This window comes from Dipodomys spectabilis, unplaced genomic scaffold, assembly GCF_019054845.1.
Source record: "Dipodomys spectabilis isolate Male_0828 unplaced genomic scaffold, ASM1905484v1 ptg000069l, whole genome shotgun sequence".
NCBI lineage: Eukaryota > Metazoa > Chordata > Mammalia > Rodentia > Heteromyidae > Dipodomys > Dipodomys spectabilis.
Window position 1 is genome coordinate 10,257,018 of NW_024870746.1, and position 18,395 is coordinate 10,275,412.

General features: G+C 44.6%; 1 protein-coding gene across 2 annotated transcripts; it reads right to left on the reverse strand.

Annotated features, from left to right (window-relative positions):
* Positions 1 to 1,658: 1,658 nt before the first annotated feature.
* Mrps21 (mitochondrial ribosomal protein S21) lies at positions 1,659 to 18,085 on the reverse strand. Of its 2 annotated transcripts, none has more exons than XM_042681835.1 (3): positions 17,990 to 18,085; positions 16,875 to 16,989; positions 1,659 to 1,947 (listed from the first exon to the last, which is right to left on the reverse strand). In XM_042681835.1, the coding sequence occupies exons 2-3, from the start codon at positions 16,955 to 16,957 to the stop codon at positions 1,767 to 1,769; spliced, it is 264 nt and encodes an 87-aa protein (XP_042537769.1). In that variant the 5' UTR covers positions 16,958 to 16,989; positions 17,990 to 18,085; the 3' UTR covers positions 1,659 to 1,766. The 2 variants fall into 2 exon arrangements, with proteins under 2 accessions (XP_042537769.1, XP_042537768.1); XM_042681834.1 differs by having other exon boundaries at positions 17,986 to 18,085.
* Between the last annotated feature and the right edge of the window lie 310 nt (positions 18,086 to 18,395).

Consider the following 18,395-nt stretch of genomic DNA (forward strand, 5'->3'; position numbering starts at 1 on the left):
GTTACTCCACAAGAGGGCAATGTTTGAACACTACTTTACTTTGTTAGTCGTGGGCCTTGAACTCAGGGCCTGGGCCCTGTCCTTAAACTTTTCTACTCAAGGCTAGCACTCTACCACTTTGAGCCACAGTGCCACTTCTGGTTTTCTTTTCTTTTTTTGTTGGTCATGGGGCTTGAACTCTGGGACTGAATGCTGTCCCTCAGCATTTCAGCTCAAGGTTAGCCTCTATCAGTTGAGCCACTTCTGGTTTTCTGAGTTTATTGGAGATAGTCTCAGACTTTCCTGCCCAGCCTGGCTTTGAACCTTGATCCCCAAGCCTCAGCCTCCTGAATAGCTAGGATTATAGGCGTGAGCCACTGGTGCCCAGTTCCACTTCTGGTTTTCTTGTGGTTAATTGGAAATGAATCTCACAGACAGACTTTTCTGCTTAGGTTGGCTTTGATCACTATCCTCAGATCTCAGCCTCCTAAGTAGCTAGGATTAGAGATGTGAGCTTGAACATAACTTTAAATGCAAGGTCTGGCCAACTGCTGTTTATTTCCATTAATATGCTGAGATGGCTGCACCCTTAATGATAGGTGGGCTGGTCATCCTCACTTCCTCTCTGGGTTGTCCTGCTGAGATGGTACCAATTCTCCTAATCCTGGCAGCACTGCTGTCTGGGGACCAAGAGCAGTGGAAGCAGATATCAGGGGAGAAAGCAGAGCACCTGGTTTCCTCAGTGTTTGAACCAACTTACTCAGATGTTGTCTGCTGGAAAGGGGTAATGTGGTGGCAGTTTCCCTTTAGCTCTCGGCACCAGCTCTCAAACTCTAGCAGGCTTGGTAAAATAGATCACTGGACCTCAATCCTAATTTCCAATTCAGAAGACCTAAGGTAAGTTCTTCTGTGATACTGATGCTGATCTGAGGACCCTGAGAACCACAGCTCTAGGGCTCCAGGGTATTTCTGGTCTTGGTGTCCTTCTTCATCTTAACTCCTATCGTGCATCTATTGCTTTACAACCATTTACTTATTATTTCTTCTCTGTTAGCTTTCCCTTTGTCTCCGTTAGGAGAATTAAAGGAAAGACCAAAAGCAGGAGTGAACAGTGTTAGATTCATCTTAAAGATTCCTCTGAACAAGGATCCAGGCACTCTAGTCTAGTGGTTTGGTATTTTAGGAGAAATAAACATAAACACACTTACACACATATATAGTTGTATAGCTACATATATTTTGGAAATTTTCCTCTTGTCTTCTAGGCTTAAAATGTTTTTAAGTTGTAATAGTCATAAAATTTACTGATTTAAGTAAGTGTACAGATAAGTGTCATTACATACATTCACATTTTTCTGTAGCCATCACTGTCGTCCATCTTCAGACTTTTTTTTTTGTGTGTGTCATGGGCCTGAACTCTGGGCCTGAGCGCTGTCCCTCAACCCTTCAGCTCAAGTCGAGTGCTCTACCACTTGAGCTACAGCGCCACTTCCGGTTTATCTTCAGACTTTTTTATCTTCATCAACTCAAGCTCTGTATCCACTGAACAGTAACTTCCACCCTCATACTCCCCTTAGCAACCCCCTTTCTACTGGAGGACTACTTCTGGACTATTTTTCTTAATAAAAATGAGGGTCCATTGTTGCTTAATGGGATTGTTTCTATACACCCAGGCCTTCTTGCATACACATGATTGAGTTTATTGTAGAGAAAGGTAACAAAAAGTGAGGCTGGAGAAAGAAAAGGGATGGAGGCACCAAGAAGATGTAGGCTTCCTACCCACAGGCTCAGCACCCCTGCCATGGATCTGCCCTATTCTTTCGCATCAAGAAGTTGATTTTTCGAGCCATTTCCATGTTGTAAATCCTCCGGCAGGTCTCATAGCTTTCCCGTTGTCGGCGGCGACAAGGCTTCTCATAATATCGTCGTCGCTTGATGTCCTCTATGAGCCCATCCATTGTGAGGATTCTGTGTAAAGACAGGCCATATGAAGTTAAAAGCTTGACTCATTACTATTTCAGCTTCACAAACAGAAACTCAATTGTCCAAAACAATTGGTGTTTGTAAAATAATCACCGTGTGCAATGGTGCCAATACAATATTAACTGTGTATTTATATGTCTTATAAGAATTTGTGGAGAAATTAAGCAATTATATGGATCTTGCTCTTGAAGAGGTTTCAGCCAAGCCTGTATTCTCAAACTTTCTCTACTGTAACAAACCTGAGGGATATGACACAGTTTCACAAAAACAGTAACTTCCTATGGCAGTAATATTCAATCAAGGAGGCATTTCAGAAACATCTAATGGGACTAGTCATTTGTAATAAAAAAAAAAAAAAAGTGTTGGGCTTTGGTGGCTCATCCCTTTAATCCTAGCCACTCAGGAGACTGAGATCTGAGGACTGTGGTTCAAAGCCAGCCTGGGCAGGGAGGTCTATGAGACTCTAATCTCCAATAAGCTATGAGAAAACCAGAAGTGGAGCTGTGGCTCAGAGTAGTAGAGTGCTAACTTGAGTAAAAAAACTCAGGGATAGCACCCAGGTCCTGAGTTCAAGCCCCATGACTGACAAAAAAACAAAAACCCAACAAGAACCACCACCAGCTGGGTGCCGATAGCTCATGCCTGTAATTCTAGCTACTCAGGCGGCTAAGATCTGAGGATCACGGTTCAAAGCCAGCACTGGCAGGAAAAGTCTGTGAGACTCATCTCCAATAAAGCACTAGAAAACTGGAAGTGGTGCTGTAGCTCAAATGGTAGAGTGCGTGCCTTGAGCTGAAGAGCGCAGGGACAGCACCCAAGACGAGTTCAACCTCCATGAACGATTAAAAAAAAAAAGAACGACCACCAAAAACTCATTAGAGCTGATTCCAAGTCAGGTGTGATGTTGCATGTCTTGCCTATAATCTCTGCACTCTCACACCTGAGCCACAGCTCTACAGCTCTACTTCTGGCTTTTCGGTGGTTAACTGGAGATAAGTCTCATAGACATTCCTACCTGGGCTAAACCTCAATCCTCAGATCTCAGTCTCCTCAGTAGCTAGGATTACTGAGCATAAGCCACTGGCACCTGGTCCCCTTTTAATTTTATTTATTTATTTATTTATTTTTGGGTCCGGTCGTGGGGCCTGAACTCTGGGCCTAGGTGCTGTCCCTCAGCTCTTCAGCTCAAGGCTAGCGCTCTACCACTTGAGCCACAGTGCTACTTCCGGCTTTTTTTTCTTTTTGCTTATGTGGTGCTGAGGAATTGAACGCAGGGCCTCAGGCATGCAAGGCAAGCGCTTTACCACCAAGCCACCTTCCCAGCCCCCCTTTTAATTTATTTTAAGACAGGGTCCCACTAAGTTGCTCAGGTTAGACCTGAACTTATGATCCTCTTGCTTCACCTTCCAGAGTATCAGGACTTATAGGCATGTATCTATCAATCTTTTTCCCCCTGTGCTGGTCCTGAGGTTTGAACTCAGGGCCTATGTGCTATCTCTGAGCCTCTTTATGCTCAAGACTAGCGCTCTACCACTTGAGCTATAGTACTACTTCTGGCTTTTTCTGAGTAGTTTATTGGACATAAAGAGTCTCATGGGCCAGGCATCGGTGGCTCACGCCTGTAATCCTAGCTACTCAGGAGGCTGAGATCTGAGGATCACAGTTCAAAGCCAGCCTGGGCAAGGTGAGACTCTTATCTCCAATAAACCACTAGAAAACCAGAAGTGGTACTGTGGCTGAAGTGGTAGAGCACTCGTCTTGAGCTGAAGAGCTGAGGGACAGCGCCCAAGCCCAGAGTTCAAGCCCCAAGACCGACTAAAAAAAAAAAAAAAAAAAGAGTCTCATGGACTTTACTGCCCAGACTGGCTTTGAACCATGTTCCTCAAATCTCAGCTTTCTGAGTAGCTAGGATTACAGGTGTAAACTACTACCCCTAGGTACTCTGAATGAGGTTAACACTAATGTGGTAGCCTCAGGCTAAAATACCACCCCAACTCCTACCTTCCCCACTACTAGAATTTTTCTCAATTTTGATGGGAAGCCTAGTTACTTCAAAAGTTTTTCTTCTTCTCATTTGTGGTAGGGTAAAGGAAGGGCTTGGAATTGAATCCAGGGTTTCACATATACTAAGCAGGCACTCGACCACTGAGTCACACCCTTCAGCTCTTCTCTCTTTTCTCTCTTTTGGTGCCAGTCTGGAAACTTGAACTCACGGCCTGAACATTGTGCCTGAGCTTCTCTGCTCAAGGCTAGTGCTCTGTCTCCTAAGTCACCACTCCACTTCCGGTGGTTAGAGATAAGAGCCTCATAGAGTTCCCTGCTTGGCTTGGCTTCAAACTGCAACCCTCAGATCTCAACCTTCTGAATTGCTAGGATTACAGGCATGAACTACAGCACCCAGCTTACCCTTCTCCTCTTAAAAATAATAATTTATTATACTCTTATTCAGCAATTATTTCATTGTTATTCTACTAGCTATTTAATAAATGTGTCACTCATTAAGCTGAAATCCCTTAAGCCAAAAGCTATGCTCTATTTTATTTTATTTTTTCAGTTGTGGGGCTTAAACTCTGGGCCTGGGCTCTGTCCTTGAGCTCTTCAGCTCAAGGTGAGTGCTCTACTACTTGAGCCACAGCGCCACTTCCGGTTTTCTTGTGGTTAAGTGGAGATAAAAGTCTCTTGGACTTTCCTTGCCCAGGCTGGCTTTGAACCAAGATCCTCAGATTTCAGCTTCCTGCGTAGCCAGGCATGAGCCACCAGCACTCAGCTGAGCCACCAGCACCAGGCACTATGTTCTATTAATATTACCCTCAATGTCTATGAAATAGATCTAGAACCTGCTTCTTTCCTGCCTATCCAATTCCTTGCAATGCAGCTTTTCACACTGTATTAATAACTTCCCCAATTCAAACTCATCTCTTTGTTCTAATTAAGCTAAGATATTGACTCCAATCTACAATTTGTCATTATTTTGGTCCAGATTCACTACTTATCATTTGTTCCTGAGGAAGTCAAGGTGCCTTCTAGGTTGCCCTCTATTCCAGGCACTGTTTACAAGTTCACGCTTACCTTATCTCTTCTTTCCATGCAAAAAGTAAGTCAAACACAACTGGAGATAAGGAGCTGGAGACCTAGTCATTATAACTGGAGGAAAATGGATGAAGGAAATAAAAACAAGAAAAACCACCAGCTATTTCTGCACAGTGGGAAACTCCATTCACTGCTTTTGTTGTACTACAAAGTCCAAGGTAACAACAGATTGGTCATGAACTTGCAAAGAACTGGGCTTTAGGTAAATTACAAGTGTGAATAGGCATGGGAAACACTGTCTGGTAAGCTCCTTTCCCAGTCTCTTACTGTTTAATATAAAAAAATGAGAAGCTGGAGCTGGAGGTTGTAGTTCAGCTGTAGAATGCCCAACATATACAAGGTCATGGGTTAAATCCCCAACTGCTTTCTCCCTTCCTCACCCCCCAACTAAAGGCATGGCTTAAGTGGTAGTACTAGTCTCCTGTAAATGACCAGATATGCCTGAGGCCCACCTAAAGAATAATTTGTACAATACTAGGAAGTTATATTTGTATTTGTTTAGTGGCTAGGAGATGGGAAACAAGAGAATTGCTATCAATTCCCAAAAGTAGGAGAAGCAAATCAGTACAAGTTGCGTTAGAAATACAGCAATATCTGCTGGGTGCTGGTGGCTCACACCTTTAATCTTAGCTACTCAGGAGGCTGAGAGCTGAGGATCGCAGTTCAAAGACAGCCTGCGCAGGAAAGTCCATGAGACTCTTATCTCCAATAAATGATCAGAAAATGGGAAGTGGCGCTGTGGCTCAAGTGGTATAGCGCTAGCCTTGAGCTGAAGAGCTGAGGGACAGTGCCCAGGCCCAGAGTTCAAGCCCCACAACATAAAAAAAAAAAAAAATATATATATATATATATATATATAGTATCTCAGGCCATGAAACCTTTTCCCTTCACCTGACTATTAATGTTATCTTTCCTGATTCTAACTGTAAACCTCCTCCATTCTGGTTCCATGATTTCTTTAGAAATCATGCCAGAGGACTTCAACTCTGATGTACAATGAAGTCATCTAGAGTTTTTAGAAGGTACTGATGGCCTAGCTCTTAGCTTTGTCTAGAGTCAGGCCATGCACTGGTACTGTTTTTAAATTTTCCAGATGACTAATGTAGAGCCATGATTGAGAACAAGAGACCCAGACACTGCTGATACCCTTATCTCTGTAGCCCCAATTTTAACTATAGTCTACTATTTCTAATCATCTCTAACTCTACAGAAAACAATATGTTTCATTGCCACATTTATTCTGCAAAAATTATAATACTGTAAGAGAGATATAAAGAGAAACATTGCTATAAAAGCACACAGCTGAGGCATTTAACTTGAATTTGAGAATGAGATAGTATCATGAAGGCTTCCTAATGCACAAGTTATTTGAAATCTGAAGAGTAAGTAGGTTGCCCTATTTCTATTCTTTTTCTACATCAATTATTGTCCTAAAACATAAATCAGATCACACAGACCACTATAAGCCTATGATTCCCAGACTTATCTGTACATTACAATCACCTGGGGAATCTTGAAAATTTCTAGATCACACCATAGACCTTAAATCACAGGGTACAAAGGAAGAAAAAGGGACATAGCAAGTTTCTCTTTCCTTCCTTTTATCTTTCTTTTCTCTCCCTTTCTTTCTTTTTCTTTCTTTCCTTCCTTCCTTCCTTCTTTCTTTCTTTTTTCTTTCCTTCCTTCCCTCCCTTTTTCCAACTTATTCCAATGTGCAGACAAATTTGAGCACCACTAGTATAAGCTCCAGCTGGCCCAGGCTGGAAAGCCGGTGAAACTCTTGTCTCCAATTAATCACCAACAAGTTGGAAGCAGAGCTGTGGCTCAAGTGATAGAGCACTAGTCTTGAGCAAAAAAGATCAAGGACAGTGCCCAGACCCTGAGTTCAAGGCCCAGGACAGACACCAAAATAATAAATAAATAAATTTATCACCTATGAAGAGCCTATTGGAATGATAATTTAAAATTAGAATGAAAGGAAACCTGGCGCCAGTGGCTCACGCCTTTAATCCTAGCTACTCAGCAGGCTAAGATCTGAGGGTCCTGGTTCAAAGCCAGCTCAGGCAGGAAAGTCTGTGAGACTCTTATCTCCAATAAACCACTGAGAAAACCAGAAGTGGCACTGTGGCTCAAGTGGTAGAGCGCTAGCCTTGAGCTGAGGGACACTGCCCAGGCCCAGAGTTCAAGAGCCATGACTGAAAAAAAAAAAAATTAGAATGAAAGGAATCACAAGAGCGAAGTCTAAAATTAAAAATACAGCAACTGAATTTAAATACTCCAATACTTTATTCGTTTTGAAAGAGTGTTTAAAACAGAGTTGGTCATTTTACTAAGTAAATTCCTATGCTGTGAAACAAAAAAGGCAAGAAAAAAAATAAAAAGAACTTAAGGACAGAGGAAGAGGTAGGAAAGACCAAAATGACAGGGTTGGAAAATACTGTCCCTGGGTGGTTCTAACTACCAAACATACAGACTGATAAATATCAAGATGCCAGATGAGGGATTCTATTTCCCTGGACCATCTAGTCACCCTAAAAATCATACAGTAACTTCAAACGAGTCCCTGGAGTAAAGTTATCCATTTGACTTCATTTCAAAAATGGATGCAGAAGAGTTTTTGTAGAACTCAAGAAGGGGGGGGGGGCTATACAGTTCAGTGGTAGAGCATTAGTGCAGTATGTACAAAGTCCTGGGTTCAATCCCCACCTGTGAGGGGAAGAGAAAAAGTAAACAGTGAGGGTGTTTATAACAATGCGTCTGCTTCCAAAGGTAGTTCAAGGACTAGCAGACCAGGAACATAGTGTAAACAGATCAGCCTGGAGTTCTGGTGCCTGGCAACCTAACATGAAGGAGAAACCAGCTGCCAGTTTTAGTGAAATTCAACTGATTATGTAAAAGGTTGCCAAGCTGCCTGAGGGGAAAGCCGGGGGTGGCAGACTCACATGTCATTGTAGCCAGCCTACGTCAGGACCAACGTGTGCACAAGGACTCAATGGGCCCAGAAGCTGGCCCACCAGGAGTAAAGGGGGTCAACCAGGCATGCTTCCAGGGTACTTGCCTGCCTTTCCTTGTTTGGGTGCCAGCCAATCAACACAGGACTTCCTAACAACCCACACTCTCTATCTCCTCATCTCAGGGCACCAATGAGGGCCCCTGGTTATATAACAGGCATTTTGTGGCATCTCACTGGGCAGTCACAGGCTGTTTCCTTTATAAGACTCCCTCTATGCGCCAAACATGGTAAAGGTTTAACCTCCTGTCTCTTCTCACTAACTCTCCTAACCTGTTGTAATTAGGGCACAGAACGAGCAACTTATTTTTAAATTACTATTAGAAAGCTGAAAGAGGTAAAGAGAAGCTTGGGATACCAGCAGGGCACATAGGAAAGTTGGCCAGAGATGACACTAAAGTGGTAAAGTATATTGGTCAGAAAATACTATTTATTTATCAGGCAGGAAGAAAGAAGACTAAGACACTAAAGAATTGGTCACTCGTGCCGGGCGCTGGTGGCTCACGCCTGTAATCCTAGCTACTCAGGAGGCTGAGATCTGAGGATCGCGGTTCAAAGCCAGCCCGGGCAGGAGAGACCCTGAGACTCCTATCTCCAATAAACCACCAGAAAACCGGAAGTGGCGCTGTAGCTCAAGTGGTAGAGCGCTCGCCTTGAGCTGAAGAGCTGAGGGACAGCGCCCAAGCCGAGTTCAAGCCCCACGACCGACCAAAAAACAAAAGAATTGGTCACTCACATGTGCATATTATAAGTCTTTGCCTAGAAGAGTATTCTAGGAGCATCGTTTGTTCACTGTTTCCCATTGAGGCTAAAATACAATTTAAAGTACAATTTACCCAACACTCCAGGATTTAAAAAAGGAACACATTGCAGCTTTCTTCTTCTCTTCTCTTAAAAATATTTTTATCAGCAGGGCACTGGTGGCTCACGCCTGTAATCCTAGCTACTCAAGAGGCTGAGATCTGAGCTTCACAGTTCAAAGCCAGCCTCAGCAGGAAAGTCCCTGAGACTCTTTTTTTTTTTTTTTTTTGTCGGTCGTGGGGCTTGAACTCTGGGCCTGGGCGCTGTCCCTCAGCTCTTCAGCTCAAGGCGAGCGCTCTACCACTTGAGCTACAGCGCCACTTCCGGTTTTCTGGTGGTTTATTGGAGATAGGAGTCTCACGGTCTCTCCTGCCCGGGCTGGCTTTGAACCGCGATCCTCAGATCTCAGCCTCCTGAGTAGCTAGGATTACAGGCGTGAGCCACCAGCGCCCGGCGTCCCTGAGACTCTTTATCTCTAATAAACCACCAGAAAACTGGAAGTGGCGCTGTGTCTCAAGTGGTAGAGCGCTTGCCTTGAGCTGAAGAGCTGAGGGACAGCGCCCGGGCCCAGAGTTCAGCCCCCATGACGGACAAAAAAAAAAGTATCCTTCCTAAAGATTAACACTCACTGTAAGCTAGTTTTTATTTTTTATTATTATTATTATTTTTGTTTTTTGGGTCCGGTCGTGGGGCCTGAACTCTGGGCTTGGGCACTGTCCCTCAGCTCTTCAGCTTAAGGCTAATGCTCTACCACAGCGCCACTTCCGGCTTTTTTCTTACGTGGTGCTGAGGAATCGAACCCAGGGCCTCATGCATGCAAGGCAAGCACTCTACCACTGAGCCACCTTCCCAGCCCCTTATTATTATTTTTTTTTTATCCAATATACTCTTGCACTTGTTTCCAAGGCAATCCCAGGAACAAAGTTCCAGTTTTCCAAATTCATAAAGGAAGCCTAAGAGATTAAACCTCAGGCTTTGAGTCTCTGAACCTGAATTTCTAAGTTTCTTTCATTCTTTTTTTCTCTTTCTCTTTCTTTTTGTCTTTCTTTCTTCTGGCTTTTTCTGCTTATGTAGTGCTGAGAAATCGAACCCAGTGCCTCATGCATGCAAGGCAGTCACTCTACCATGGAGCCACCTTCCCAGCCCCTAAGTTTATTTTTCTAATCATCTCTCTTCTATCTCATAAAAGTTCTTTCACCTCACCTTCTCCATTTCCATTCTAATCTTCTTCCTCTCATTGGGTATGGGGTTTGAACTCAGGATTTTGTGCACATGTAGCTTTTTTGTTCAAGGCTGGTGTTATACCACTTGAGCCAAGCCTCTAGTCTTTTTTTTTTTTTGCTGGTTAATTGGAAATAAGATCCTTGTTCAAGCTGGCTCTGATCCTCAATTCTCAGATCTTATCTTCTTGAACAGCTATCAATGCTCAGCCTCTTTTCCTTTTTTTTTTTTGTCGGTCATGGGGCCTGAACTCTAGGCCTGGGCGCTGTCCCTCAGCTCTTCAGCTGTAGACTAGCACTCTACCACTTGAGCCCCAGCACCACTTCCGGCTCTTTCTGCTTATGTGGTGCTGAGGAATTGAACCGAGGGCCTCATGCATGCAAGGCAAGCACTCTACCACTGAGCCACCTTCCCAGCCCCTCTTTTTCATTTAAAAAAAAATTAATTTTTTGTTGTTACAAATGAGGAGTTACAGTTACGTAAGCCAGGAAAAGAGTACTTTTTCTGTGTATGTGGTACTGAGGAAATGAACCCAGGGCTTCATGCATGCTAGGCAAGCACTCTACCACTAAGCCACATTCCCACCCCCCCAGCTTCTTTTCTTAATGTAACCTTTCTCCCCCAGAACCTACAACTCCCCTGGTCCCTGGTATTTTATCCCTAAAGTGAGAAAACGTACTTTATACTTCTTAACTAGGGTACTGAAAAGGGTACCAAGCATTAGATACATTTCAAACATCCGTCTGGACAACCCACCATTTCCATCTGTCCACTTCTTTTTTGTGGTGCTAGGGATGAAGCCCTGGGCCTTGGCACAAGCTATTCTTTCTATCACTGAGGTTCATACTCTCTCCCAGTGCACCAATTTTATGAGGGTGGGGTTACTGACCCATAATGCAGTGGCAATGAATGAACATATGGCTTAGTGGTAGAGTACTTCCTTTGCATGCATAAAGCCCTGGGTTGGATTCTTCAGTACCACATAAACAGAAAAAAACAGAAGAGGTGCTGTTGCTCAAGTGAGCAAAAGATCAGGCACAGTGCCCAGGCCCTGAGTTCAAGCCCCAAGACTGGTTAAAAAAAAGCAGCAGCTGGGTGGCAGTGGTTCATGCCTGCAACCCTGGCTACTCAGTAGGCTGAGCAGCATCTGAGGATGGTGGTTCAAAACTAACCTGGGCAGGAAAGTGTGTGATACTCTTATCTCCAGTCAACCACCAAAAAAAGTTGGAAATTGAGCTGTGGCTCAAAATTTAGCAACAATGCCCAGGCCCTGAGTTCACACTCAGAACCAGCATAAAACAAACAATTTTTCTTTTCTAGTTTGCCCAGGTGGTTCTAATAGGTAGCCAGGTTGGAAACTGCAAGGTATCACATGAACTAGACTCCTGCAGCTTCTGACTAAAATTAACACTTCCACCCAGGATAAAAGTAGGTGTAAACTGCCAATCATTAATAAAAAGAAAAAATTTAAAGAAGTGTGAAATAGCTGTTTAAAAAAAAAAAGGAGCCATGGTTGGGTGCCCTGTGGCTTACACCTGTAATCCTAGCTACTCAGGAAGCTAAGACCTGGTGGACCAAGATTTGAGGCCAGCCTGGGCAAAAAGTCAGTGAGATTCCACCTTCAAACCAACCAGCAAAATGCCAGGCTGGAGGCATGGTTCAAGTGGTAAGAGTGCAAGCTGTAAGCAAGAAAACAGAACAAGCATGAGTTTAAGCCCTAGTACTGAAAAAAAAGGAGGGAGGAGAGTACAAGTAGATTTGAAAAGATTCTTCAGAAGAAGGTTTGAGATAGTACAAGGTGGCAGAAGTTACTCACATATGCTTCTAATTTTTGCCATTAATTTATCTGTCCCTAACCCAGTACCTACTTGCACCTAAGGATCAGGGTTTTAGATAAAAATGAAAAATAATAAAGGAAAAAAAATACACCAGAAAAGCAAGAACTTAGTATTAATTGAGCAAAAAAGATAGTGGCTAAATAGGAAACTTAGAACTGGCAGAGTTATAGGTCTGACTCTACATTAATCAGAACAATCTCAAGTAAAAGAAGCCACTCAGGGGCTGGGAAGGTGGCTCAGTGGCAGAGTGCTTGCCTTGCATGCATGAGGCCCTGGGTTCGATTCCTCAGCACCACATAAGCAAAAAGAAAAAAAAAGCTGGAAGTGGTGCCATGGCTCAAGTGGTAGAGTGCTAGGCTTGAGCTGAAGAGCTGAGGGATAGCACCGAGGTCCAGAGTTCAGGCCCCATGACCGGACTCAAAAAAAAAAAGAAGGGGCTGGGAAGGTGGCTCAGTGGTAGAGCGCTTGCCTTGCATGCCTGAGGCCCTGGGTTCGATTCCTCAGCACCACATAAGCAAAAAGAAAAAAAAAAAGCCGGAAGTGGCGCTGTGGCTCAAGTGGCAGAGCGCTAGCCTTGAGCTGAAGAGCTGAGGGACAGTGCCCAGGCCCAGAGTTCAGGCCCTACGACTGGACCCCCTCCCCCCCCACAAAAAAAAAAAAAAGAAGCCACTCAGGAGGGAGAGTTGGCCTTACACTTACTTTAGAAATGGCAACAATGAAGGGACAATATACTCCTTCAGACAGGATATTAGAAATGCTTTACTTCTTTGGTTCTTTAATTCTTGAAAGCAGAAATGTGGATTCATCCCATTATGCAAAATGCATAAAGAAGGAATGAACGCTGTTATTTATTTGTGGTTCCTGGAGCTTGAACTCAGGGGCAGGGTACTATCCCTAAGCTTTTTTGCTCAAGACCACTTTTTTGCTCTACCACTTGAGCCACAGTTCCACTTCTGGCTTTTTGGTAGTTTAAGTGGAAGAGTTTCACAGACTTTCCTGGTTAGGTTGGCTTTGAACCATGATCCTCAGAGTTCTCAGCCTCCTGAGTAGCTAGGATTACAGGCATGATCCACCTGTGCCCAGTTATAAATACTAGTATTTTAAAGGAGGTCAGCAATAGGCTAAACAAGTGAGGACTTGCCTGCAAAGATTCATAATCTGTAAGAAAATTCAGGGGTTGGAGATGAGGCTCAGGTGGTACAGTGCCAGTCAATGAGCAAAAACAGCAGATAATGAGTTTCAGTCCCAGTCTCAGAAAAAAAAAAGAATGAAAATTTATTCCAGGCAAACCCAGAAGTGGATTGAGCAGGTAGAATTTTACAACCTGGCCAACTACATAAATGTTACCTGAAGAAAGGACCCAGAAGAGAACAGGACGAGAAGGCAAAAGCTATAGCTTGGGCTCTGTTGACCTCCAGGATCTGAGTGTACAGTTCACATAGGAGTGAAAACGCCTAGCCCCTGCTCAGAGGACTCTGTAGAGGAATGTAATGCTGAGAACTCCAACAACCTGGTTTTCCTGGGTGAGGATCACTTCCTTGCACAAACTGGGATCTGCCTGGTGTGTCTGAATTTTCCCATGTCTTCACAGAATTCTGAATCGTTTGTCTGATACTGGAGCCCTATTGCCTCTGAACTACAAAGCAACTGAACGACAATATTTTTCTGGACTTTTAACTTCCTTCAGATGTCTGCCTGCTTTACAATATGTCACTGATGGTTCCAGAGCTGAAAAATGCACAAAACCTTACAGCAGACTTTAAAAGAAAAAAAGAAAATTAATTCTGATATTAATAGTAAACTGATTTGCATGTCAGAATAAAGTTTATTAATTATTTTATCATTGTTTTTGTCTTAAGCTATCTTAGGCACAATCTGATAGTCAAGAAAAATAGCTAAAATCTCAGTCTCTCCAATTAACAATCCATACAACATGGAAGTGGCACTGTAGCTCAAGTGGTAGAGCGCTAGCCTTGAGCTAAAGAGCTGAGGGACAGCGCCCAGGCCCAGAGTTCAGGCCCCACGACCGGACTCCCCCCCCCAAAAAAAAAGAAATTCAGGGACAGTGCCCAGGTCCTGAGTTCAAACCCCAGAACCAGAAGGGGATGGGGGGGGGGGCAGGGAGAGCAAGAAAGCAAGATGTGTGCTTGCTAGACTTGTTGGTATACACTATAATCCCAGCATGCATGGAGATGGAGTTAGGATTACTAGGCCAACCTGGGCAACTAAGAAGACTCTGTCTTCACAGAACTAGAGGGAATCAGGGAAAAACATATAACAGTGGGACCCATCAGCTGCACTGGACATTGACCAAAATGAACTAAGCAACTCAATGGCAGCGATGGGAGGGAGGGAACAAATGGGAAAGAGGAAACAGAGCTGATGCTATGCAAAACAGAAGAAATGTACATACCACCCAATGTGGAAGAAATAACTGTATCACAAAGCTCATAGAACTCATAATTGTTATAGACCGCGATAGACAATTTGCTTCAGGAAAGTTAGAATGTGTTTGTGACTTTAACTGAGCATCACTACCCCACAATACTGTGAAATTTGGGAAATTATGTAACCACTTAATCACAATAAAAAATTTGAAAAAAAAAAAAAAAGACTGTCTTAAAACAAAATAAAACAAGATGTATTTTGAAAGGCTGGAGATGTAGTTTAGTGATACAGCACTTGTAAAGACCTGGGTTCAATATGCAGCAAACTACAACCCCTCCCCCAAAAAAGGTGTGCTTTGTGTTCCTCCACATCACTCAATTTGTGTGACCCACAAAACAGTTTAATTAGTAGGCTTTCCTTTTTTGTGAAATAGATACAACATCATTGAAGACCTGAGGGCCAGCTCACATAATCTTTTTTTTTTTTTTTGGGGGGGGGTAGGTCAGTCATGGGGCCTAAATTCTGGGCCTGGGCGCTGTCCTTGAGCTCTCTACCACTTGAGCCACAGTGCCACTTCTGGCTTTTTCCTGCTTATATGGTGCTGAGGAATTAAACCCAGGGCCTCATGTATGCCAGGCAAGCACTCTACCACTGAGCCACTTTCCTAGCCCCTCATATAATCCCTTAAAATCTCCTTCCTACATACAATTCTTTGATAACTCAACAGTTTGTGTCTTCAATTCCTGCTCCACACTAAAGTGAGACAATGACTGACTAAAGAGGCATGCCCAAAACCAAGCATCAGAATCCTTATTCTTTTTTTTTTTGTCGGTCATGGGCTTGAACTCTGGGCCTGGGCGCTGTCCCTGAGCTCTTCAGCTCAAGGCTAGCGCTCTACCACTTGAGCCACAGTACCACTTCTGGTTTTCTGAGTGGTTTATTGGAGATAAGAGTCTCATGGTCTTTCCTGCCCAGGCTGGCTTTGAACCAAGATCCTCAGATCTCATCCTCCTGATTAGCGAGGATTACAGATGTGAGCCACCAGCGCCTGGCCAGAATCCTTATTCTTGGTAAGGGAAGAAGGCTAAGGAATATGGAGCTTGAGAAATTAAGAGCGGTAAGACATAATTAGGGCTATCCCTATACCTCACAGCCTGGCATTCAAAAACCTTTCCATACTGTAGCTCCACATTAGCCAGTTTGCTTCCATTTATGTATTTTCACTTATGCAGTGAGGTACCCTGTAATCTGTAATTACTTCCCATCTGCTTGTTTCTCCAAAATCCCAATCAGAATTCATCTTTTTCCATCAGCTTTTGTTCCACAGCAAACCCTTCCTCAACCACTTACCATATACTATATTTCTGTTTCTCTAGGTCTTTACATTTTTTTTTTTGGGTCCGGTTGTGGGGCCCGAACTCTGGGCCTAGGCGCTGTCCCTCAGCTCTTCAGCTCAAGGCTAGCGCTCTACCACTTGAGCCACAGCACCACTTCCGGCTTTTTTCTTTTTGCTTATGTGGTGCTGAGGAATCGAACCCAGGGCCTCATGCATGTAAGGCAAGTGCTCTACCACTGAGCCACCTTCCCAGCCCAGGACTTTACATCTTGATTACACTACTGGGCTATATTGTAAGTCTTGAATAAAAGTCAAGGTTTTCATTAAAAGGATGATGAATGCTCCCTGCATAAGTGTTATAAAGCTACGTTTTGGGGGAAAAAATTATTTTCTTTGTGTAGGTCCTGGGGCTTGAACTCAGGGCTTGGGTATTGTCCCTGAGTTTTTTCATTCAATGCTAGTACGCTACCACTTGACTCAGAGTTCCACTTCTGGCTTTTTGGTAGTTTATTGGGAGATAAAAGTCTCACAGTGTTTCTTACCGAGGCTGGCTTCAAACTATATCTCAGCCTCCTGAGCAGCTAGGATTACAGGTGTAAGCCTGTAGTTTTTAATCTAAAAAATGACATTATTAGTTGAGCACCGATGGCTCACACCTGTAATCCTAGCTGCTCAGGAGGCTGAGATCTGAGGATCAGGATTCAAAGCCAGCTCAGGCAGGAAGTCTGTAAGACTCTTATCTCCAATAAACTTCTTAAAAGCCTGAAGTGGGGCTCTGGCTCAAGTGGTAGAGCACTAGTCTTTAGCCAAAGGAAGCTCAGGGACAGTTCCCAGGTCCTTAGTTCAAGCTCTAAGACCAACACAAGAAAAAGAAAAAGAAAAAGAAACTAAGGGGCTGACAAGATTCAAGAGACTTAACAGTGGTTTGAAACCAATCTATTACAGGGAAAGAAGGAAATAAACCAAGATAAATCTGAGAGCTGGATCTGGGCATGATTCTTTTTTTTTTTTTTTGGTCGTGGGGCCTGAACTCTAGGCCTGGGTGCTGTCCCTCAGCTCTTCAGCTCAAGGCTAGCACCCTACCACTTGAGCCATAGCACCAGTTCTGGCTTTTTCTGCTTATGTGGTGCTGAGGAATCGAACCTAGGGCCTCATGCATGCAAGGCAAGCACTCTACCACTGAGCCACCTTCCCAGCCCATGCTTCCGATTCTTTACCAGTTGGTTACCTGTTAAGCGTCCTGTATGCAGCTTCCACGTTTCCTTCCTGTACCATCACAGTCCTGGCAATGAATTTCAGATGTTTTGCCATCACCTTGGATTTAAGTCTTCACGCTGCAAGACCTACGTGATGACATAGAGAACAAAGCACTGAGACCGGGTAAGGAAACACAAACTACTGTTCATTTTACTGGACATCTGGAAATGAAACGTATGCTTTGTCATCTTTTAGAAAGTTCACACAAAGCATCTCCTGATTCCCTTGGGACTGGAGACCTGGCTCAATGCTGGAGCACCGGCCTAGCAAGATCGTGGCCTTGAACGCAAGCCCCAGTACTGCCACGAAAAAAAAAAGGAAAGAAAAGGAGAGAGAGGGAGAGAGAGAGAGACAGAGAGAGACAGAGCGCCGGTGGCTCACGCCTGTAATCCTAGCTACTCAGGAGGCTGAGATCTGAGGATTATGGTTCAAAGCCAGCCTGGGCAGGAAAGGCTGTGAAACTCCTTTTTTTTTTTTTTTTTTGTCGGTCGTGGGGCTTGAACTCTGGGCCTGGGCGCTGTCCCCCAGCTCTTCAGCTCAAGGCTAGCGCTCTACCACTTGAGCTACAGCACCACTTCCGGTTTTCTGGTGGTTTATTGGAGATAGGAGTCTCACGGACTTTCTTGCCCGGGCTGGCTTTGAACTGTGATCCTCAGATCTCAGCCTCCTGAGTAGCTAGGATTACAGGCGTGAGCCACCAGCGCCCGGTTGCTGTGAAAGTCTTATCTCCACTAAACCACCAGAAAACGGTAAGTGGCGCTGTGGCTCAAGTGGTAGAGTGCTAGCCTTGAACTGAAGAGCTGAGGGACAGCGCCCAGGCCCAGAGGGACAGCGCCCAGGCCCAGAGTTCAAGCCTCATGACAGAGAGAGAGAGAGAGAGGTTCTCTCGTTCTGTTAGCACAAACCCTACTTATGGAAGAAGCGAGGCGGTGGCAGGTGTCACCGCTACTCGAGCGGCCGGCCGGAGGCTGGAGCAGCAGGGTGTCCCCAGACACCGTTCACCGCCCCAGGAAGCTTTGGGCTGCGAGACGGAAAAGGGATCTGTCGGTCTTGCGTGGAGGGACAACAGCACGCAAACTTACCCACCCACTCGCAGCGCCGGCCTGGCCTTCCCAGCCCGAGCACCGGCCCTGCCTGACAGCAGCACCCTGAGGCCTCCGCGGACGCAGCCGACCCGAGCGGGCTCGCAACCGGAAGCGGAAACTACGGAATCCCCTGCGCCGCGCTACCACAAAACCCCAACCAGCCACAAACTGCGTAGTAACCATGGCAACGCTCTGGCCGGGTTCGGGTCGGCGGCTGGTCCCCTGAACAAGCAACGTGCTCGTTCATTCAAGTTCTCCATTTTCCTTTGGAGTGGCAGTCCCCGCGCCTGGGAGCTTAGTCTGGTTCCATAACCCCTAAATCCCATTAGCTCCTAAATCCCCATCGAGATTGAATTTCTTTTTCTGGAAGGACAATGAAACGTGCCAGGCTTCCGCAGCACACTTCC